Below are 25,222 nucleotides of genomic sequence, written 5' to 3' on the forward strand. Positions count from 1 at the left end.
TATATTGTTAATAGTGCTTTGATTATATTTGTGTGCACTGCAATATCAATGAGGCTGGGCCCGTCTGTACTTTAATCTGTAATTAACAAAAACGATCCATGTGTAATTATAATTTACTTTAATTTGAAGTGTTACCCTTGTGTCAATGTGAACATTACAATCACTTCACTGAATTAGTATATGACAGAATATTACCATTCTTTATAATTAGCTGAAGGAATATGAATGGGTATGACCTATGATTGGCAAGTCTGGTGTTCATAATTTTGTTTAAATTAGATGTCTTCATGTTGAAATGATTCCATACATTAATAAATATTATTGACATATTCTAAAAGATCACAATCCTCTCCCTCTTGGTACACAATCAAGCACATGTACACACATGCACACGCACACACACACACACAGACAGAACACACACACATGTAGACACACACACACACACACACAGACACACAGACAGAACACACACACATGCAGACACACACACACGCACGCACACACACGCAGACATGCAGACAGACAGACAGACACACACACACATGCAGACAGACACACACACACACACACACATGTAGACACACACACGCACGCAGACATGCAGACAGACAGACAGACAGACACACACACACACACACACACACACACACACACAGTAGTAATATGGCACAAGGCGGGTTAATATCGTTCAATGTGCCTTTCTATCAGCACCATTAGCACTCGGGTCTGCAGAGTAATATTCTGTTCGGTTAAACTGCTCGGTAAGAAACTTCATTTGGATGTAAATGAAGCATAGTGCCTCATCCAGGGGGTGTCTTGACCCAGAGAATCATAAAATTAGACTCACAATCCTTCTTGCCATAGATCTTGCAAAATGGCGAAATGTGCAGTGTGACGGTTGCTGGTAGAGGAGTAAAATGTGTGGCGTCCTTAAAAATCAGGGACATGAACCCAAATGCTGCTCACCTCCAGTCACGCCTGAGCACATTTTGAATAAACATGTTGTTGGTTGCTGGCTTGAGTGGTCAATTAGTTGGTTACATAGCAACACAACGATATTCACAGCCTTACGTATTGCAGATAACCCATTAATACTTATATTATATTCATTATATTTTAAACCAGGTATATTCATAATTACATTTATAATCATATATTAAACATATGTGTTAATAATTACCTTTCACTTCCACAAGACATGACCTTCCTTTCTTGGTGCTTGGACGGTGCTTAATGAGTCACTTCTATTACTTCATGCCTAATGCAGCTAATTATAAAAAAAACGGAGAGGAATAATCAACAAAAAGCTCTTAAAGATCACACTATATGCTGTGCTTGGATGTTAAATTTTAAAAAGCGTCTATGCGGTTATCTTACATAAGCATTCAGATATGCACGTGCATATCCCTCCTTGCCTAACCACCAACTGAATGTACAAATTGAAAACCGGTCTTGTTAATCCCATTGAATTTCATGTCGCAGTCAGTATGGCGGGCCACGTTCGAGCAGTATTCAAACTCACACTTTTCACTCAAGACTTCAAACAGCTTCAGTCTTAGTTCCAAGCCTTAGATCCGTGCACCTCGCTGTGTGGACAGAACATTCCAACCTCGGGGCAGAACCACTGCTGCAGTGACACACGCCACTCCGTTCCTAGGGAAACGGATCAAAGTCAGAACGGAGTCAGCCTCCATTATTAATTTCAAGCATCTTACAAGAAAAAAAGTGACACGCTCTGTGTATCTGTGCATAGTCCTGTCCCCTTTAAAATTCATGTTCTCAGTATGACTGGACAAGACGCATATTTTTCTCTTACATTTTACCTACCACAACATGTTTTCTTTTTCATTATTAAAAAAATTAAATAAATATTCTACCCATGAAATAGTGAGGAATCATTTACTTGTTTGTACATTGCATGCTTTTTATAGAGGTGACATTTGGCAATTTCATAATTAGTCATTCCAATGACTTTGTTATATGCCAAAACCACATATAGCATCTGTGCTACATGAATCTAGAAAGATAGTAGGCCCACGATAATGAACTTTCCTTTGCCAGGCATTATTACTGGTATTATTATCAGAACAGACCATTTAATTGCCTCTCTCATACTTATCAGGACTCTCTGTCCTAGATAAGATCAACATTTGCCCAAATTTCTGAATTTTGATTAAATATGTGCTCATTGCTATTTTTCAGAAAGACAATTTGGTGCAGCAAATTATGATGATTACCGATCTCACCACACAGTGTCTGTGGAGAATGAAATCTTCATTTGCATTTAATCTTTAGTTAAAGTTATGGACAAATTTCAATTGAACCCAGGCTCCAGTTTCTGACAGAGACCGTTATAAAGACATGCCATGTAGAAAGTTTCTGTGATATAGTTCAAGCTAAGCACAATGTTATGAAAATAATTAACAGAACATTTAAAAACATAATCAGAACAGTGAGAGGTACATTATGTGAATCAACCGTCAATGAGCTACGTGTATCAATATAGCCATGTATCCGTTATGCATGCGCAGCATACACATGTAAGACGGTACATGGATTTACGGCAAAGAAGAAATCTTCCACTTCCATCCTTTAGAAACATATAAATGCAGCCAGAATTTAAAATTTGGAACTGGGCTAGATTTGGATAATTGAGAGGCGAGGGTCCAAGCATTAATTTTGCTTGAGTAAGCAAGCTTGCGCAGTAAAAGCCCAAGGGACAAACAAAACAGATTTGAGGTATTTAAAAGTTCAAAGCACTTCTAAGTAGAGGCATAAAAAAATAAATAAATTTTAAAAAATCCATAAAAATATTCCCGGTGAGACTTCAAATATTAATGTGCCATTTCAATTTTTCTTTCAGAGCACCCCATCTATTTTGTTTGTTTATTTTCCATTCCATGTATTAATTTAGGCGGTTGAATGTTTGAACAGAATATAATGAACCATGAAGGGAATTATTGAATCACTGGGGATAAAAAAAAGACAAATGAAATAGTCTGACAACATTTATTCACATAGTCTATTGTCATAGTCTGTTCTGCTTAGTAGACATGCTGGCAAAGACTCAGAGATTATTTTTTGCTGGTGATGAGACATACCATACATTTAACTGCTTGTAGTGGCCTTTAATTATTTATATATAAAAAATAAATACTAAAAGAACTACTGATACTTAATTGCGTTTACCACAAGGGTGCCTCTGGGAGGGCTGATATTTTCTTTATTAGATGAAGGCTTCTCGCTGAGTCATGTCAAGATTTACCTTGAATCCTGACGCTGCTTTAAAATTAAACAATCAGCCTTCTTTTGCAGTGAAAGCACCTCTCGGTGCTGTAGATTCTACCACAGAAAGAGGAAAATATGGGACGTAATTCCCAAGGGCAATAATGCTTTCACTCTTTCCCTATGCAGAATCAGAGAAAGGTAGACCTGCTGCGGGTCCACAGATCCAAAAACAAGGAAGCGGGCACGTCCGATGCTACGTGCTAGCAAGAGAACAGAATGAATAGGAAACCTGCTCTCTCAGCCGTTTTCACCCCATAGTGTTGAAATGGTAGCATAGTGTTCAGTTCAATTTTCTATTCATTCGTAGTGTTTATACAAACCCATATTTAACAGAACAAGGCCATTCGTTCATCTTGGATTACCTTTGGGGTGGGGTGGGGTGGGAGGGGGGGTATTCAGGGGGAGGGGGGATGGAATAATTTTGTCCTGGGCCAAGGAATTTCACCTGGGAAACTTGTACCAGTGACTCCTACATATAAGCGGATGCACTGTACGTACACCCAGACACTGAACAGGAAACTTCACTCTCCATCCATGTCACCTCACTCACAAATGAGTGATCTCTCACAAGTGATCCTGTTTTTGTCTAAAAACGCATAATAATTAGTAAATCTCATCTCAGAGAAGAATTGTATTAAGGATTTGGCCTGGCCTGCTGGAACACGGCCCGGTTCTAAAAACAAACCATAACAAACCGGTGCCTGCCCGCGGCAGATGGGTTGCCCCTCTGAGTCCGGTTCTGCTCAAGGTTTCTTCCTGTTATCAGTCAGGGAGGTTTTCCTTGCCACTGTTGCCCTAGGCTTACTCTTTGAGGGGCCTCCTTTGTTAAAAGCGCTATACAAATAAAATTGATTGATTGATTGATTAAAAAGAAAAGTTATCCTTAAATCTGAAACCTGTAATTATTGGATGCACAACCCATTAGAAGTGATTGACACTTTTGTCACATATAACAACAACTGTTCCCTCAACTCACAGAGCAGACTCACAGAACAGGGTCAAGATCTTGCACATTTTCTCACATTATTGTCTGGGTTTGTTTAGGCAAGTTCTCCACAGACTGGTCACTGCAGGGGCGGAATATGCCAAACCACTTTCCATAGAAACCCCATTAGCATCCCAGTAATGATGATGGGAAACACGTCTAATTGAACAGTACCTTGAAAAGGCTCAATGCCAGTCCTAATGGATCATGGATCAAGGTTTGAGAGCATATAGTCAGCCAACATTCTCTTTCCTGGCAAAGGACGGGGGCAGTGTTTAGGCAATTCTACTTATTCAAAAACCTATTTCCAAAATGTACAGTTAGCTGGCCTCAAAGTACAATTACATGGTTTAAATTTTGCACATGGCATGACCATTTCAGGGTATACGTATTCGTGACAAGCACTGCTTAATACTGTACCAGCAGAAGGACAGGACGTAATGCTCTGAGAGGTTAATGAGCCACCAGGTTTAAAGACTGGCTCAAGCTCATGGAATGCAAATCTGACTCATATTTCTATCGATTTTCACTTCTGAAAAGAAAGTATTGGCCAAACACACCATAGTTTTCTGAGGGCCCTCGGAATCATCCTATCTGCCTCCCCCCCCCACGCACACACACACACACCCCTCTGACCCCCCTCCCAAGCCCCCACCCCACAGTACTGCTGGGTGGCCGTAGGTAATAAAGTAATGCTATGAACTTTAAGGCTATGCAACGCATTATGCATTCAAGCAGTCGCTGGGGTTGTGTATGTTTACTAGCTCATTGCCAAGCACTACACCATCTCTCAGACACCATGTTTGTCTGACATTATTCCTTAGCTTAGCAGACTGGAGAGACACACCGCTATGCTACTGGCGCTAATTCCTTTTTGTCTCGATGTGTGCACACTCATAATCATAACATTAAAAATGATGTGAGCTGAAACTGTTTCGCATGCTTTTTCCTCTGTGCCATTTGCTAAAACAATATTAATAATCACGTGAATAAAAGTAGGAAGCAGATTTAATTCAATATAATTTTTTAAGCTTAGAAAATAAACCTCTTACGAGGGCACTGAATAGAATCTCTGACGTAAAGCTGTACAGAACTTTTTTCAATTTTTTCTTCAGTGCTTTCCTTTACCACAGAATCGTTACCATGCTGGACCCCCTTAGTATGGAACCATGTGACCTTCTATTCTAATGGTTCATGCGCTGGCAAAAACCAGCACACAATGCTCGTTTTAAAATTGCCTTCAGAGGGAATCATCATGTGCAATGTTCCCGACAAAAAAGGCCATTTTTATTTGTAATAGCATACTTCCTGCTGAAAATTCTAATGTGTTTTTCAAGGAAACTGATCAATGACAGCTTCATTTCCTGCTGAATAGCTACACATGATTGCTTCCTGCTATCCCCATTTTTATTTTTTCTAAAAAAAGGCATACAAAAACATGGGAACCTTGTTTCTCTTTTTAGGAGAAAATATTTACTTTCATTTTGAAATGAATCCTTTTTTAAAAAAAGAAAAAAATGTAATTAAATATAAATTTCTTAATTACTTAAGAAATGTGCATTTCTAATGTACATTTTACGTATTGCAAGGTGTACCACAGTGATTTAAATGCAGCAGGTATATTGCTACATGTCAATTTAATACTAAGATCTGACAAGAAAGAAATCAAAACCAACTCTGTCAGGCCACCTGTTTTTTCCTGCTTAGATGCAGATACTGCCTGTTCCTCTGCCCAGCTATACTAGTTATATTCACTTTATCTCTTTTTTAATGAATTTGATTATCTGCACTAGTGGATAGTTGGTGAGTGGATACCAGTGGGATGTTTTTTTGAATGAAAAATCTAAAAATCTTCAAGCCCACCCGGATTTGGAATGTCCAATTCATGAGCTAAATACAAGCACGTTCATATACGAACCCTGCTGTCTGAAACCCATAACCTCCTGTTTCAAGTCCAAATTGTCTGTGTGGGGGACACATCAAGTTGCAGGACACATAGAGTTTGCTGCTCGGACAGTCCACAGTTTTGGTTGTGTTTTGGAGACCGCCTCTAGCATGATGTCACTGGTCCGGTTCCTCTATGACGTGACTGTTCTGCATGCTGGTCTTGACCATCCCAGCAGATTGAGTGCAAGGAAAGCAGCATCACAGGCCTGATGCCAGGCAAAGAAATTTCAGTTTGTATGGACAAGCAAGGACGCGTTGTGATTTTGTTTTTTTTGCATTTGATTTCTTAGAAGGTTGCAATTTAGCAAGCAGCTGGCGTGTCTGTCAGAATGAATACGCCCTTGTGTTCACTGGCCTGGGATTCAATTAAAGGAGGGAGGCAGCCGTTCTCACAAGCTAGTCAAAAATGAAAGTGCTCTGGAGAGAGCAGAGGATGCGGGGTTCATAACAGGCCACAGGAAGAAATACTGAAGAACGAACTGCGGAAGAGAGGAACCCGATAACACAGCGCCCCTTGTGGACACAGGGGGAAAAACACATCAAGGACTGCACACAAAATGCATCACATTTAAATCAGATTTAACAGCAGGGGACTCAAACTCCAGGCCTGGGAGGGGGAGGGGCGGGGGGGGGCGTGTTGCCGTGCAAAATATTTGTGGTTTCCTTTCAATCAGCAGCTAAATAAAGCTTTGAGAACAGGGTGTGTGGACCTTTCTTTAGCCAGTCAATGACTTAAATAAATCGCTCGTGCTGAAACACACTGAAAACCAGCAGTCACTGCGGCCCCCCCCCAGGACTGCAGTTTGACCCCCCCTGCCTTAGAGAACCCAGAGAGACACACAGCTAGAGAGAGAGAGAGAGAGAGAGAGAGAGAGTGAGGGGGAGAGAGAGAGAGAGAGAGAGAGGGAGAGAGAGAGAGAGAGAGAGAGAGAGAGAGAGAGAGAGAGAGAGAGAGAGAGAGAGAGAGCACTGCTTTTTTTCCTGCAATCATTTTATTTAAGCAAGTTTGTGATTAACGGGATTTGTGCTGCTCTGTATCAGACCAAATGACCAAGCTTATGCGAGAGCAACACTTGAACTCTTGAGAGATCGAGCCCCAAGCACCCGGGTGGGTGAGTGAGCATGGATGTCGTTGAAACCATATAACTTATCCTCAGCTTATGGGGGGTAAACTGCATCTCCTAAACAGAGGTTTTCTTGCCCCCGCAAACCCAAATTACAATGTGAGAAAACCTCAGGCAGTCGATGGCATTTTATAATCTCATAAAACAAAAATGCACAAATCAAACAAAATGCAGAAAGCTGAGTAAAATGCTTCCGCATGCAGTGCTTGTAAAACTTCATGCTGTTTGTGTGTGTATTATCTTACGTATATGCTGTCCGTGGACAACAATAAATCATAATCTGTAAAAATGTTTCAAGTTATTAATTTCCCTAAAGGCATTTTATTTGGACCATTTATTCCAATATGATGTTTTTTTTTTTTTTTATTGATTTCCATTCCACAGGTTGCAAAAGGCAATCACGAGGAGATTATGTCCATTACTTTGACTCAGCCGAGAGGCGTTTATTGAAACAGGCCGACACATAGGCCGCGATCGCTGGGTTTGAACATGCAGGTCGTCTGTGTCTAGGAAAGGTATTGGACCTACGGCCTTTACGATGGAAGCATTGTGACGTGTTATCACTTCAATAGAGTTTCAAAAAAAGACAAACAAAAAAACTGGAGACCGCCTGACTGTCTCCCAGTGCATTACATTACATTACAGGCATTTGGCAGACGCTCTTATCCAGAGCGACGTACAACAAAGTGTATAACCATAACCAGGAACGAGTGTGTCGAAAACCCTAGAGAGAAGTACCGGTCCAAGTGCAGGGAACAACTGCATAGTTCAACTTGGACCCTGAAGGTTAAACTGATTAACACTAACACAACGAGAACGGCAACAACGCAATCTATGGAAAAAAAATACAAGCAGTAGTTAACACAGTTAATGCACCTAAAGGCGCGTTTCCACCAAAATTACCCGGAACTTTCAGTCCCAGGAACTACTTTACCAGGAACTAAAAGGTTCCTTCAGCCAATGGTTGTCTGCGTTTCCACCGGGGTCTAAAGTACCGCGAAGATTAGGCAAATTAGCCCACTGACGTTGTCGTCGGTCCATCTGTCATATGATTTCTTCTGTAACCCCATACTACCACCGAAGTAGCCTACATTATTTTCTAATAACCGGGACAGCCCGGAGGGGTTTATTCCACTTATATACAACGGGTTACCAACAATGACTATATATGGTTACTTTTGTATTTATTGATTTTCATATATCCTCTCAAACACATTCGTTAACAGCAGAAAACATGCACACGTTGTAAACAATTTGCTGTTTTATTACTTTCTCGTCGTCAATTCCATATAGGCTAATCGCAAAATGACAAGAATAGAACGAAAACTCGGACTTGCGTGAAAATGTAAATTAGTAGTGGTACAGCCACCGTTTGCTTTCCTTCGAAGTTACTGCTAGCCGAGCAGCGAAGTGTGCCCTCCAGATGCGAACCATGCACCATAAATGAGTCCATAGTCTTCCTGGTCTTTTCGTGGAATTGAAAAATGACAGTAAAATTACGGCAGTCTTAAAAAGCTAAAGGGAATATTACTAGAATTAACCTGTTATTTTACCCGGATGAAAAGTGCGGAAGGTGATTTCCAGTTTGCTTGTACTGTATCACCGATGTTAATTATGCAGAACTACCGCATACCTCACATAACTGTATCAAACGTTTTGAGTCAATTACAACGGGCTAACAAAGAAAATCCGGAAGAAAATATTCAGCAACCGAATTAATCCATTTGAATGTTTTGGTAGCCTACGTAATATGCTGTCCCAGCACGAATGCTTAGCATTTTATAAAACGAATACTAAAGCAAGAAAAGAACAGAAGAGCACACGTTATAATTCCAAGACGTTGACAGGCTATAACCAAAAGTAGGCTACTGCGCCGCATAACAAACAAGTTTGATTTGAAGTTATTATGAAAATAAATTGGTTTGCCGCTGCATATTTTCAAACATGGCGGGTAATGGCGGAAAATAAATACAACACAAATGCCACGAGTACTCGACCAATCAGAAATGTTCAGCGCTGCAAGCTCCACCCAAAAGGTTCCTGTACTTTCGGAAAGTACTACCCCCCGAGCAGGAACGTTTTGGGGGGTAAAACAAAGCCCCCAGAACTAAATTTAGACCCTAGTTCCTGCGGTGGAAACGCACTGAGTTCCTCAAAAGGTTCCTAGTTCCGGGGTATAGTTCCTGCGGTGGAAACGCGGCTTAAGTCACCTACGAAACAGCTGCCTAGTTACAACCCTAAGCTTACAGTCATTTACAGGGGGGTAGGGAGTGCCCAGTGCGATTGGCTGTTTTACAAATGCGCCATATCAATTCTCTATAGGATTTCATAGCGCTCTCATTAGCCCTGCATGTAATTTTGTGCATGGCTGGTTCATTCCACTGAGTGAATTAGAGAACCCGGTCATGAAGGGGTGGCTTAGATGCTCTACTGTAACATCATCCTCTACAGAGAAAATAAACCCGTTTTTAAAAGGAAGGCTGTCTTGCATTTAAAATGAGAGTCTTCTGCACCTTAAACGCGATGGTGAGCATGTAGGACACAACAGGTAAACTGCTCCCTTGGGAAAAAAGCTGTGCCGGGAAGTCACGGAAATGTCAGAACTTCCAGATGCACATGTTGTGTTAGGTGCCCTTCAAAGATGTCTTGAAAAAAATGCCTGCGCTAAATTAACCTTAAATGCTCGAAACTGATTATGAAGGCAAATTAATTCCTAGACACTCTTTTACATGCTGCTGAAAGAAACCACTGCAGTCATAAATGTGAATTCAAGATTTTACCCCCGGAGGTTGATAAAAAATCGGGTAATTCGACCAGCTTGTCAGTGAACGCTATCAGTACGGAGAAATTCTGTATATACAGACGGGTGACAAATTAAAGGAACGACAAACTTAAAGTGTTTTAGTAGGGTGCTGGGCCACCACGAGCCATTGGAACAGCTTCAGTGCGCCTTAGAATAGGTTCTACCAGTCTCTGGAACTGCCAAAGACATTTGGTGTTTTCATGATGGTGGCAGAGAGCACTGTCTAACACATCGATCCAAAATCTCCCATAGGCGTTCAATTGGGCTGAGATCTAGTGACTGCAAAGGCCATAGCATGTGATTCACAACATTTTAATACTCATCAAACCATTCAGTGTCCCCTCGAGCCCTGTGGATGGGGGCATTGTCATCCTGAAAGAGACCACTCCCATCAGGATAAAAATGTTTCATCATAGGATAAAGGCGATCACTCAGAATATCTTTGTATAGATTTGCAGTGCCTGTTCCCTCTAAGGGGACAAGTGGACCAAAACTATGCCAGGAAAATGCCCCCCACAGCAAAACAGAGCCACCGGACCCCCTCACTGTAGGGGTCAAGAATTGAGGCCTGTACCGTTCTCTTGGTGTGCGCCATACATGCACTTGTGAATATGGTGACTCTTCAGACCATATCACTTTTTTCCACGTCTCTGTAGACCAGTGCCTGTGGTTTTTGCACCACTGAACTCTCAAATGTGCATTCAGCTTTGTAAGAAGGGGTTTATGCACTGCAACCCTCCTAACGCATCCCTCTCTGTGTAGTTGTCGATGGACTGTCTGATCACGGCCTGCACTGACATTCTCAGTCACCTGAGGAAGAGTTTCTCTTCTGTTTTTCCTTACATATCACACTAATGCATGAACATCATGGTCATCAAATGTGTGCTTTCAACTACAATCTCTGATTCTATTTTACTGACGTCTTTCCCATAGATCTAAATGCAGACGTCAGTTTAGTCACTGTTCCTATTGAAACACTAACCAATTGGGCAGTCTTTTTGTCTGAAGTTCCTGTCCTCCGTGCCCCCAATAATGAAACCTCTTTCAAAGTCACTTAGATGTTTTCCTCTTGCTGCCATTATCCAAAATCAAGGTCAACTGGGCCTGCTCAGCATTTTTATACATGCCATGGAGCATGATAGAATGTTAATTGCATAATTGTGCCATGCAGTACACCTGTTTAGAAGCAGCTGCACTCGTTATGTTTCTCCACTCATTATGCAGGTTCTTCTTTTAATTTGTCATATATAGACGTGTGTGTGTGCACATGGAGAGGTACACTGTACGGTCCTGTGCAAATAAGCAATATATTGCAATTATGAGATGTTGTATTATTTTCTTTTTTTAATTCTGTTTGTTTTAATCATAGTGTTGCACACCAAAATAATGCTGAATATTGAGGCTGGGGCTCGAGCTGTCAAAAAAGGAGGATCTTTTTACTTTTTACTGTCAGATGGGAGCATCAATGGGAACTGTCAGAAACTGCAGCTGAGCTCGCGCAGAGATGCCATTTCCTGCCAGCAGTGTCGGCGCGCCCCCTAGTGGTGAGTCAGTCTCTAATTTCTCCTGCCGACAGGCGACTTCATCCACAGGACTAGTCGGGCTCGTGACTGAGATCAGGTGATTGATCGCACCGTTTATTTCCCTGAAGTGTTAATGAATCTGGAGAAGCGGCCCGATTTTCCTGAAAATAAGCAACAAAGCGCTAAACGCATAGTGCGGTGGGTCCATTGCCATTCTGCAAACTCTTGTGATTTACCTAATTTCTTCCCACTGGGCAGGCTGTAAATCAAATCGGACGTTGTCAGGGGATTGTACCGTACTTTAGCTGTGCTGAGGCACTGTTTCAGATAATGCGTGCGTTTAGTCCTTTCCGCGCTAATTAAGGAGTAAATAATCCTAATGACAACCGTGCAGGACTATCTATCATATGTAATGCGCTTGCTTATCACACGCCGTTGATAAATTTCCTTTTCTGCACCGAACCGATCTTTCAGAGGGACATGTACTCAGAAAGCTCTGAGTCAGTGCTTTGCTCAAGGGTAAATCAGCAATGTCGCATTCATGGTTCCCAAACTTAAAAAAAAATTATTATTATTATTATTTTTTTTTTTATTGACAGATGTCTGTAGCCCATTGCCTGGCTGCGTGACATTCACTTTAATCTGCGTCATTTCAGAGAGTTTGGTCTTTGATGACCGTTCCTGCTGTTCAAGCAAACGTTTTGCGTGAGCATTTTGACTGCGGTTGGCTGTCACATTTGAGAAAGCATTAGTGCGCGATTCTGTGCGCTTAAGTGCATGCTTTTGAAGGAGGGTTCGGAAGCCAAATGCCAAAATCCCGCGTAACAATAAGGAAAGTGACATGAAAATTGTTATAATTTGTAATTCTGCTGTCAGGTTTTCCTAATCATTGGACATTATTGGCTCTTCTCCATTGACCAGCACGGCACAGTACAGGATCCTACCTGTGCGGTGTTGCCTGTTGCGCTCCTCCATTACACAACAGACCCGTGAAGGTGGGAGGAGTCATGGGAAAAGTAAAGCGTCCTGAATGTGTAATGATTATCTTTTGTATGTATTTCTATACTCCGTACTCTCGTATGTTTTCTTGTATGGGGATGGAAGGATATGAAAACAATTTACACCGTCAACCACATTTTGGCAATGTTCTAACACTCTGGTCATCACTGTTGCATGCATCACACAAACTATTACACCACTAACTAACGCTAACATTACAGTGTGAAATATCCACATTGTATATATACCACTAACCCATTTAAAGACACTCAATTTCAAAAATAACGTATATAACCGAAATATTTGAGCAGTAATACTTACATAGCAATGTGATGACATTTTATCTGTGTTCAGTAGATAGAGAGAGACAGTAAATCAATGACAGTTCTATCCACTTCTGTTTTGCTCCTGCACCGGAAAACGATGTCAGGTAGGTCTATCTGCAAACATATGGCTTAGCTATGTCCAGACGTCCTCAATAATAATAGTATTTTCCAAGAAATTATGAAAAATCGTTGACAACGTTTCGTTAGGTGCAGGTCTTTTACTGCTATCACAGAGCGAATGCCTAAGTTAATGCGATGATAAGAACATTGTCGGTTACCCTGACCTATAAAACGCTATTCCAAAAGCAAAATTGTCCAAGACAATATATGACCCCTCATTTTCAAAAGGGACATCTCTACGCGTAAAACCAATGGTAAGGTTGTATATTTATTCAATATTTAGTCCCAGATATTGACTGTAGAATTCGCTAGTTAACGTTACTCTCTCTTGCTGTTGTGGTATTTTAAAATGGCGGTTGCTGCCGGTGAACAAACTGAACATGGGATGACGTATTTGTGACGATTTCCATTGACCAATCAACGGTCTGCAGTATCGATATGCAGCACGGACAGTACCTTTGGTACCTACCCCAGAGCAGTAAAATCAGCATGGGTACTTGTGGCCCGGCACGGGTCATGTGGCAGTGGAGAAAGCAAAACAAAGCGGGGAGCATGGATTCCGGCACAGCACGGCGCGGTAGTGGAAAAGCGGCATATCATTACATTACATTTATTTGGCAGACGCTTTAATCCAAAGCGACGTACAAAAAATGCATTTCATGGTCATAGACAACTGCTAAACACAGGTTCAGTAAGGTACAATACTTATTTTATACAGCTATTTCTAGCCAAGAACACAGTTTAGTTCACACAGTGAACACTATTCAGACCTAACCTCTGCAAAGCCAACTAGGCAGAAGAATAAGCTACAGGTGTAGCATATGTGTAGCCGGAACTAATGCTGGGTCGAGCTCTCACATTGTCATTCTGCTCTTGCAAAAACAATCAGCTTTTGTTTAGATTGAACCATTGACAGGTTAAACGAAGCCTTTGGTTTGATTGAACTCTTCTATGCTAGATTCCCACAGTTGCTGTGTGTGACTGGCAGCACTCTTCCCCTATATAGTACCCTATAAGCAAAGAATGCTGTCCCTTTCACGATGGTTTTCCCCTTCCTGGATAGAAGTGGGACCTGACTACCAGAAAGGAGAAGATGCATTTATGGACCATATTTTGATGTGCAAATACTTACGACCCAAAGGTTCTGAGTGTGTATTATTATTGTGATATCTTATGTTTATTCTTGGTTCCTCATAAATGTAGTACCAGTATGGGATGTATGTTTGCAATTACCGTAATTTAACATCTGACCGGGTTGAGATGGTCGGTGAGATCACACAAATGTGTGACTGCAATGTTCTTAACTGAACACTGTAATGCTGATGTCACAATCACCGCTAGTGACTGAAAGCAGTGGAGTTCCAGAATACTGACTTAGAATTTTGGCCAAAAAAAAAAAAACGAGTAAATACTGTGCTGCATGGTAGTGATGGCAACCACAGCATATGGCTAAAAGAGAGTGCTAATTCCCCTGATGGACTTGTGTGCTGCCACATTGTTTCACGCACACACACACCAGCCATTTCTTTTCACAGTGCCTCAGCTCACTGTTTCCTGTGCCACTGCATGAATAAATTGCTGGGACGGGAAAATCTGTCGCAATTTGGCATCTGCTTGACAGCCACCCTCTGCCAAGTCGCTCTCAGCAGCCTGGCACACAGCTGGCTCGGACGGGGCAAAAGAACCTTGGGTATTCCCTGGTCACCAAGCAACAATGTCTGTAATGGGGACACTTGTGGTTGACAGTGAATCAAATGTTTGAGTGCTGCATGGGCCTTCTGGCTGTGTAGAATGGTTTCTCCGCGCAGGGCATTGACAGTGGAATAAAGAAAAGCGGCCTTCAACCATGCTTACGTGCTCCGAGGTGCCATTGAGATGTCAGTAGTGTCACTGAAATGAGTTTCTTACATCCCTCTATACATCCGTGGATGACAGACATGCTAAGTCGATGTTCTCAGGGCCAAGCCACAAAAGCACTGATGTACAGGCTTGAAAATATATGTACATGGGAACAGCAAAGAAAAGAAACAATTCGTAAGATTGAAGCAGTTATATTGTGGCAGAATTCCATTGGACCCTGCTTGTTCTGCATCCTGAGTACAACTCACACAAATTAATAATTAATTAATTCACTAATTCATTCATTCATCCATCCATCCATTTATTCATCCATGCATTCATCCATCCATCCATCCATCCATCCATCCATCCATTTAAACCTATTCTGTCCTTTCTTGTGCTGAAGGCCGAACCACATGCTACTTCGTAAGGGAAATGACAAGGAGCCCAGTCAATGTGTGGGGGTGCATTTTTGTAAAAGTTTATTTGGTGAAACGACAGAGCAAAAATTATTTAAGACTCTGGGCAGGGGGAGGGGCTGGGTGGCCGGCCCACAGTCATTCCCGATGCCTTAGGCACCGCTGGCCGATGGGAGCAGCCGAGATGGGAGGGGCCGGAGGTTCTGACCCCACGTTGTGAGTGGTCAGCCTCCTCTTCCCTTGTTCCCAACCCCTGTGTAACAAAAAAAAAAGGGCACACCCCTGGTCGAGGGTCTTCTGCGGTGAGGTGGCGCCCCGGAGAGAAGATGGGAAAAAAAAAAAAAAAAAGAACTCAAACAAAAAAAGGCAAAGAGGAAAAAAAAAAAAAAACAGGAACGGTTGGGTAGCAACGGTTCCATAGTCCTTTGGGTTTCCTTCGGTTGGTCTTTGAAACGGCAGATGGATGTCCTGACACACTGGGGGTTCGCTGGTTCTGCTTCTGCTCCCCGAACCACTCCTGCCGACGCCCGTTTTTACACGGACAGGATGTGCTTGACGAAGCCTGCCGGGAAACAGAGAGCGAGCGTCAAGGCGCGACAGAAAAGAACGAGCCAACACGCGTATTGCCTGTTTCTGGGATGGCACGTGAACCGCCAACCACAGTGTAGCACTGAGCGTGCTCTTACAAAGACGGCAAACGTCACTGACACGCAGCACTAGTTCTAGTGTTCCAGTGACAGTCACTGACGTTAACACTGCTGCATCAGCAATATAACAGGCTGCTGCAGTATAATTCAAATACAGCATAGTAGCACTCGACAGTGCTGGTCACATTGTAGGTCCTTAGGTTGACTTAGACTGTCAGATATGAGCAAGTATGAAAGCAGGGACTGACTCTCGTAGTTGATGGTGCCGTTCTCGTCTTCCTGACCGGTCATGAGGGCGTCGATCTCACCCTCATTCAACTTCTCACCTGGAACATTTGGGAAGAGAGCCAGGTGAGAAAACATCCCCACAGAAACACATGCTGAAAATTAGTTTTCAGCCTCATCCAAAAAATAAATATATGTTTATACTTATATATTTGTATAAATATATTTGTACCCTCTTTCATTAAATCATTGTCTACTTGTATATACACACATAAACACGTGCACAAAAATCACTTTTTGTGGGAAGCCGAAATCAAATTTTAAAAGACATCATCGTCAAAGCTTTGCAGATTACATGACGCATGATTCCAACATCCACTGTGACATCATAACTGCAAGCATCCTGTGGATTATACTGTATGACAAATTATTCCTCCATGCACTGTGACGTCATAACTCTGAAGCATTCTGTGGATTATGCTGTATTGCAAACGATTCCATTGTCCACTGTGACGTCATAACGATGAGGCATTCTGTGGATTATACTGCGTGACAAGCGATTCCTCCATGCACTGTGACGTCATAACTCTGAGGCATTCCGGGGCCCGCCCCTTACCCAGTGTGGACAGGACGATGCGCAGCTCAGCGCCCATCACGGTGCCGTTGCCCTCTTTGTCGAAGACGCGCAGGCCCTCAACGTAGTCGTCGTAGGTGCCCTTCTGTGGGCTGGCGACCACGCCGGAGAGCATGGGTAGGAAGGAGTTGAAGTCCAGTCTCTTGTTTGCAAAGTCTGTGCAGGGGAGGAGATGGAGGGAAAGGTCAAAAAGATTGTAACAGACAGACAGGCAGGCAAACAGACAGACAGGTAGGGATGGCAGACAGACAGACAGACAGACAGGTAGGGATGGCAGACCCCACCCGCCCTCCTCATGCCTCCTGAAGGTCTCTTTAGATTCATGCCAGGCTTTCATTGTAAATAAGAGTCTAATCTTAATTGACCTGCCTGGTAAACTAAAGGTTAAATAAATAAATAAATAAATAAATAAATAAATACAGTCTTCATGCTCATGCGACCTAATTGCTGTATTTCACAACGAGACAGATGTGTGGAAGTGCATCTCTTAACTACCACTGCTACAGCTGTGAAGCCAAATAGCGGCCATAACAGGGGCCATGACGCGGGTTCTACCTTCAGCGGAGGGGTTGCCAAGGATACCCATCACTTCCTTGTTGGTGGGGTTCTGGCCCAGGGCGCGCATGAGGTCCGCCACCTGGTTGTACCCCACACAGCTGTCGCCGACTCTGTCGAACAGTCCGAAGGCCTCTTTCCAGTCTGCGTGGGGGGAAAAAGGGGAGGGAGGGACGGAGTTAGGGCAGGATAGGGGCCTAGCCTAAAACATTAAAAAAACAGCCCCCGTCCAAGGGGTGTCCAGACACTTCCAGTCATATAGTGTATGTGCGCTATCACACAGGAGAGTGTTATTTACGGGTAGCACATCTTCAATTTAAACATGATTTCAGCATCAGATCAACAATATTACAAATGGACGTGTAATATCTGCGAAGCAAAACGGTACACTTGTGAGCTCCTTTAGGTGCCCACATTCTGATTTGGAATGAAAAATCGTGTGGCATTTCATTTTAAACTTGGAAAATGAAATATCCCAGTGCAACCTAAACTCTTGATGCACTGACAGCCTTGATCACAGAAATGCATTCTATTTCACTCGCTACATGTCAGTGAATTTTTAAGTCATACATTTGCTTGCCATTGGCTTTGTAATGCTATAGACCATTTTCTTCTACTGATGTAGCAACTGAAGACCAATTGCAAGCAAAACGTGTGAAAATTACACTCGAGCTTAAATGAGTTACTGTACACTATACTCTCAAAACACGTGTTAGAAACAACACAACGTCGTTTTTTTAAACACACCTCCATATCTAATTATGAACTACACAATTTGTCACTTTCAACATCATCTTGTTTTGAAAAGCACCCCTTAGTAATACATAAATTGTATATTTGTAGCAAAACGTTGACACAACCTGAGTTGAAACTTGAAAATAACATAAAAGTAGTAACGGGAAAAGTGTGCTGGACATTAACACAGCCTTTCTGAGAGTGTATCAACATTTTGGGGGAGAAAATTCGTTTCAGAACAAATTTATGTGAGGTAATTTGAGTTTTACGATTCAGTCACAACCTATGTTCACATAGTTGTCCCCTGTGTCCTACTACCCCTTGTAAATTGCCTGGGGGTAGCTCCACTTAGCACCCCGTTAATTACAACCCACAGCCGACTCTGGGGCCCTCCAAGAGACGACACCGGGCGCTAACAAGAGGCAGCTATTTCTATAGCCTGTATCGGGCTCCAAACTGAAAGTGACCCGCCGAAAGATTAATAGCTTTGAGCGACTCCCGAAACACACAGGCAGCTGTCGTCGTGGCGGCCGACAGGAAATCGACAACCCCCCCCCCCCGGGGAGAGCGCAACCCCATCCTTAAAAAAAAAGAGGGCACGGGCGTGTCGGTTTGGGGCCCCAAGTCGAGTCGAGCCGAGCACAGGAATGCTGAGTAGAGGTGCAGCTTACACCCGACACTTTGACCTCTAGAAAAGCCGTACTGGAATGTGAACCCCTTCTACCGCAGAACATGCAGTGCATTCCAGGGGTGCTACATTATACTACACAGGTGTCTGGAGTCATCTAACCTTTTAAGGAAAATAAAATTTTCTGTAGTTTTCCATTTGCAGTACTTAGTATTGGAGGCAACAGCCATTATCTCAGCCTAATCCGTATACTATTCAATCGGAAATTTAGATTTTAGTCATAAACATAGTTCTTCTAAATCATCACCATTGTGAGCATCATCATCCTCATAAAAAATTAGTACATTTTCTTTTTCAATTTCCCTGCTCACATGCTCCCAGCCTGTTAAATCCCCACCTTTACAAGATGTCTGATACACGTCAGTCTACTGTTGGATCGGCAGCACATATGTGCTTTTGAGGTAAGGTAAAAATGTCAGGGGTCAAGGGTCAAAGGTCAAAATGCCGTATGTAATGAAACCTGCCCTAAGATTCCCTTAATACGTCTGAACAGGGATTATGAGGCATTGCATGCTCGGAAGTGAGAATCGCAGCGCGGTTATAGACAGGTTTGCTAGGGCTCAGAATAGACTCAACACGCCCACCCTCAACAGCTGAACAAATTCGAGCACATTCTGAAAGTCTACTCTGTGTATCCCCACCAGTCGATATTAAGAGATGCTTACAAAGTCCAGATGGGGAGACAGAAAGTTCATGAACGACGAACCAGTTTACATTTACCTCTTTGTTAATAGAGTACCTTAAAGAAGTGATTCGTTTGTGAAATTTGCAGCTGCTTACTATTTACGGCAAAATGATCAAGGATGTCTACTGACACAAATTATTGACACATCTTTAACAAGATGCTGGTTTCGTCCCCCCCCTTTATTTTAACACGTTATCATGTGGACGGGCCCATGGCAGACAACACAATGTGTGTGGCAGGGCTTTGGTGATTTCATTTAACTGGAGTTTCCCATTGAAACAAATATTGGACTAATAAGGCTACCCACCACCCACCTTCTTGTCATGACATACACCTTGGGGGGGGGGGGGGGGGGGTGGGGGGGGTGGGGGGGGGGGGAGAGGTTAGGGCTGGAATGGGGGAGGGTGGGGGTTTTCGATGGGTAAAGGAGACATCCAAAATAACATCCTCAAGAAATTAACCTGTCGCACGTGAGTCACCACACGCACGGGGGGCTTCACTCACCGTCCAGCTGGTCAGCAGAGACGCCTGTTGCTACTGGCGCCGCTACTGCAGGGGCGGGTTCGGGCGCGGGCGCTGGTGCGGGTTCTGGGGCTGGGGCTGGGGCTGCGGCGGGGGCTGCGGCGGGGGCTTCCGCGGGAGCGGCGGCGTCTGCCTGCGGGGGCCCACACGAAACAGAGAAAAAAACGAAAACAGTTCCTGTTACCTACAGACGCGCTGACAGACACGGACGGCTCTGTGTCTGTCAGAAGCTCGTTTGTTTGCTGTAAACGGGTCAATCCAGACCATATGAAAGATCTGATAGATTATACGGATGTCAGTGGTCCTAACGAAATAGAACTCCTCCCATAGGAGTCAAGGCTATTGGAAACAGCCACTTAAACGTAACATGTGCAAAGGTTATTTTTGAGATATAGCGCAGTACATATAATGCAGTTGTTCCCTAATCCCATCTACAACACAGCAGAACAACTTCTTAAAAGAAGAAAAATTGACATTGCGTCTTGATAGCTCTCAGTCGTCTATTTTGCAGTGACATCAGGCAAGGATAGATCCAGGCTAGGGAAGTGCTGCATCCAAATATTGATTTAAAAAAAAAAAAGGAAAAAAAAAAAGTTGGCTGTCTTGCAAGTGTTACGTGACCGACTTGGCCCAGAGGAATCGTGTACACACCATGCTGAAGAGCTGACGGAGGAGAGGGAAGTCAAGAAGCAGGAGGAGCCGGTGTCCCTTGAGAGTGGTCCAGCCGCTTGGTCACCGCCCTTCTTATTTATGTCGGGCTGTGATGTCACGGGGGATATCGAATGACGGTTGGCAAGTTCTTTAGCTTTCTTAGGGCAAACCGAGAGCGGACTTACCGCCCCATCTCGGGGCGCAAGAGTACCTTTAGTGGGGGTGTCAGTTATTTTTAGGAGCTCCTCCCAAGGGACGTATAGAAAAGTCTCCCTTCTGTCAGCACATTTACGCGTGTTTTTCTTATAAATCTTTTCTTAGGCTATGTGCAACTGTGTGATGTTATTTTACCGATTGCACGACAATTACATTTATTGTCATAGTTTGCTCAAATCCGTTAATATACAATAATATGTTAGCGCAGCTCCAATTTCACTTGTGATATCTTTAACCCGCTTGGGAGATATAACCCATTCGCATGCTTGTCCGGAAGCATTTAACACATATCCAATTATACAAGAGGGAATTCATTACATATTCATTATCTCAGAGAAGAAAAATATGCCGAAGAACTCATAACAATTATGCATGTGTACCCACATCCTACAAACATAACATGATATAAACTATAATATATGAATAATATATAACAAGTTGTAAATATATCTATATATATATATACTATATATATATAAATGAAACAAAAAGTTCGCCACATTATAGCTAATAACTGGTCTACTCAGATAAGTTTTCACTGCTTAATGACGTTGTAAAGGTGATTTGCCGTGTTAGTTCCTCAGTACAGCAGGAAAAGGGGAGGGGGGTAGCCTAAATAGCAGTTCAAACAAATGGAAGTAAGCCTAAAGCTCGATCTGCGTTCCTCGAACATAGAATCCTCTGAAGAGCTTAATCGGAACAGGGTAACGGGGAAGGTCCAGCCCCTCACGCTTCCGCAGTTCACACAAATATTCCTTCAGACAAATAAGCGACGAAGTGAAGTGGCTAATACGAATACAACGACAACACCGCACGGCCAAGTGCGACCCCGCCTTTGAAACCGTAACCCTATCAAATGTTCCTTAAGCAATGTGTAGGCTACAGTAGGCTACGCCGCAACAAAACGTGTTAGCCTACTAATTTTCTTGCATATAATAATAATATTATTATATGCAAGAAAATTAGTTGTTATTATTATTATGTCTACTACTACCATTACTAGTCGTATCTGGTAGTCATACACTCATACTACTTGTTTATGCTTTCTGACGAAGCAGCGTAAAGAACGGACCTCTCTCTCTCGGCTTGTAGTGTAGCCTACAAGGCCAAGTAAAGTACGACATTTTAGCTCTCTACAGTAACTAAACAGTTACTGTATGTCTAATTTCTAACATTCTCAAATGTAAATAAACTCATATTCCTTGACGGCAGGTCAAGTCATCTTCAGTTGTTCACATTTCCACATTTGGTGGCATACCCCATATGTCCAACGCCAATCAGGAAGTTTGATGGCCGTGGAGAGCTGTTGGGTTACATAAGGAGGACAGCAACACAGCAAGGGACACCAAGATAAAACCATCTGCAGGCCAGAAATCAGTTTCGTTCTGGATTAGCGAACAGCACACGTTCTGTTCGGAGCTGTCCGTGGTGCTGCTGTTCGATCCGTGTTGCCATAAAAAAAAAAAAAATAATAATCTATACAAATGGATAAACTCTGGATATCGTTAAACTTAATTATGGAACTCATTTTTTTAAAAAAGCAGCTTGGCATCAACAATAGAATCTCGTGTGGGTTTGATCATGGACTGAGAAATAATTTAAGTTTTATAACAACAAAACGAAAAACTAGAAGCTGATATTACACATGGCACGTGCGGACACAGTATTCCTCCTGCCTGGGACAGCTGCCTGTTTGGCTGCCCCCCCAAAAAAGGTTAAAAAAAAAGGTTAGACCCGCGAATGGATTTTTTTTTTCAACAAATGCCCTCAAATCAAATCAGTGACACCATCATTTCCACATTACCATTAAAACAATATATTAATATAAGCCTGCTTCAACCACAACACACTCAGAGTAACAGCGTTCAAGATACAAAACCTAATAAAACCCCGTTATGGTACAGGGTATGGCCTGAGGTCATCTGGCAACTGAAAAGGTTGTTGGTTTTATTCCAGGTCCTCTGAGTATGTCGAAGTGTCCTTGAGCAAGACACCTCACCCCCTATTGCTCCCGATGGGCTGGTTTGCGAGGCTGCCTTGATCACCAGTGGTGTGAGTGAATGAAAAAAGGTTAGACCCGCGAATGGATTTTTTTTTTTTCAACAAATGCCCTCAAATCAAATCAGTGACACGATCATTTCCACATTACCATTAAAACAATATATTAGGATGCAGGATGCAATACGCCTGATTCAACCACAACACACTCAGAGTAACAGAGTTCAAGATACAAAACCGAATAAAACCCCGTTATGGTACAGGGTATGGCCTGAGGTCATCTGGCAACAGAGAAGGTTGTTGGTTTTATCCCAGGTCCTCTGAGTATGTCGAAGTGTCCTTGAGCAAGACACCTCACCCCCTATTGCTCCCGATGGGCTGGTTTGCGAGGCTGCCTTGATCACCAGTGGTGTGAGTGAATGATAGGTATTCATTCACTGTAAAGCTCTTTGCGTAGTTGTTGCTAGAAAATGCGCTATATAAATGCAGTTTATTTACCATTTCTATGTTCCTGGAAAGGAATGTAAAACCACAGCGCACTATGCTTTCTGAAAACTCTTCACTTGGTGTATATTCTATTTTTAAGTATTATTTTTAAAGGGTGAGATAGCTGTTGCTTGGAATAGTAGCTTAAATACACAGTGGAATTTCCAGTGTCAATTCAACACTAACAGTGTCAATTGGGCTGGAAGGAACTCAATAAGGATGTGTTGGTAATAACAATCATGCTGTTGTACCTGGGGGGGGGGGGGGGGGGGGGGGTGAAGGCCTTCTGACTATGTTCTTTGGGTCTTCACGTTTTAACACCACACAGTGTTATATTCAACAGATAACATTTGGTCCTGCATTCCAGAGTGGGATCAAAGGTTATCTGTTAAGTCTTGACTTAACACTGTTAAGAGTTAAATTAACACCGGACATTTTACAGTGCAGTCTTCAACAGCTTTACATGTTACATGTACTTTAGGTGGTGCAGGGTTAAGGCCCGACCGTCAAAATTCCAGATCACAGGTTTCCAGGGTGTCTTGCTTGGGACGGAAAGGGGTTTCATCTCCTGCTACACATTCAGGGTCAAGTTAGCCGCGTCCCTTGAGGGTCTTTGGTTATAAGAGCAATGCAAAGGTTACAGAGGTCTCTAACCACTGTCCGAAGGTCACATGGGTGGTTTTGGCACCATCACTCTATTGTATGTGTGTTTGGTGGAGGGGGATGTTACCTCAAATCTGACCAATGGGTGATGAGCTTACTGGGAGGTCAGCGACATGCGGCAGTTCTGCTCCATTGGGTGATGAGCTTGTTGGGAGGTCAGCGACATGTGGCACTTCTGCTCCATTGTGATTCTGGCCCTACGCTCACTTAGGTGGCCTGGAAAGAATGGGCTGTAAACTGAGCTCTTGAGACAGATGGGCTCTACTTATAGACCCTGCAAACGGGGGTATAAAGTTTCTTGGAATTTCTCAGTGTGGTGGTGAGAAATTCTTCCTGTGGAGGGTCTTCTCTGTCCATTCCCCCAGCAGACTGCAGAACAGCTCAACAGTCAGTAGTCATAAAGCAAGCCTACAAAATCTGCTCTCTGGGCTTTGAGGACGTCCCCGTCAACAGAAGGGCGTTGCAGGAGATTAGAACTGTGGTTAAGAGGTCAAAGGTCAGAAACACATCGGAATGTCTTGGAGCTTTTCTGGACTTGGGCTGAATGGCCTCCTTTCTGAACGCATTACGGATTTGACTTTAGTCACAACTGCCATGTAAATAAATGCATTGATTCAGTGCTGCCACCCAGTGTTACATATGCAACACTGCACAGAAATGAATCTAAGAACTAACGTTAACAGTGCCTAACACTTTAATTAGCATTGAAAATTAAGTGCGTTGCCACATCATGAAGAACATTCCCCATACAATATCCACTTTACAGTCACAATCCTGGCACTCATAACTTGAATTCCCCAATTCAAAGTCGATCAGTCCAATGGAACTCCAGAGATAATGCAAAATGCCTGGAGTCACCCCTGCAATGTGTTTTTACAAAAAGCCAACTTGTTTCAAACAAATACTGTTCTTGGTCTCAGCACAATGAACAGTGGTTTGACACTGTACTTTTACTTTCAATAAACTTTGCGAAGCACAGACTACATGCAAGTGTAAATCTGCAAAGTCAGTGCGCTTGGCTTAACAGGCTGCAAGGCCTGCCTATCTTCACTGATGCTATACTACACAATTTACACATTATATAATAATATGTAATCACATATAACAACATCTCATGCATATTACAATGACAGTAGAGATG

At 42.8% G+C, this 25,222-nt stretch overlaps 1 protein-coding gene across 1 annotated transcript; it reads right to left on the bottom strand.

Moving 5' to 3' along the window:
• Window positions 1–15,416: 15,416 nt before the first annotated feature.
• Window positions 15,417–20,854, bottom strand: LOC135251769 (myosin light chain 3, skeletal muscle isoform-like). The gene is made up of 6 exons (XM_064329525.1): window positions 20,719–20,854; window positions 20,050–20,200; window positions 17,438–17,581; window positions 16,865–17,038; window positions 16,272–16,349; window positions 15,417–15,938 (listed from the first exon to the last, which is right to left on the bottom strand). The coding sequence occupies exons 1-6, from the start codon at window positions 20,719–20,721 to the stop codon at window positions 15,910–15,912; spliced, it is 579 nt and encodes a 192-aa protein (XP_064185595.1). The 5' UTR covers window positions 20,722–20,854; the 3' UTR covers window positions 15,417–15,909.
• Window positions 20,855–25,222: the final 4,368 nt, after the last annotated feature.

The sequence above is a fragment of the Anguilla rostrata genome, chromosome 3 (genome assembly GCF_018555375.3).
Source record: "Anguilla rostrata isolate EN2019 chromosome 3, ASM1855537v3, whole genome shotgun sequence".
NCBI lineage: Eukaryota > Metazoa > Chordata > Actinopteri > Anguilliformes > Anguillidae > Anguilla > Anguilla rostrata.

What these genes read in the sequence shown, in the direction of transcription:
- LOC135251769 (XM_064329525.1), bottom strand. An exon ending in TGGCAACCCCTCCGCTGAAG is followed by an intron (nt 17,039 to 17,437) that starts GTAGAACCCGCG and finishes TCCCCTGCACAG; the next exon opens with ACTTTGCAAACAAGAGACTG. An exon ending in CATCGTCCTGTCCACACTGG is followed by an intron (nt 16,350 to 16,864) that starts GTAAGGGGCGGG and finishes CAAATGTTCCAG; the next exon opens with GTGAGAAGTTGAATGAGGGT.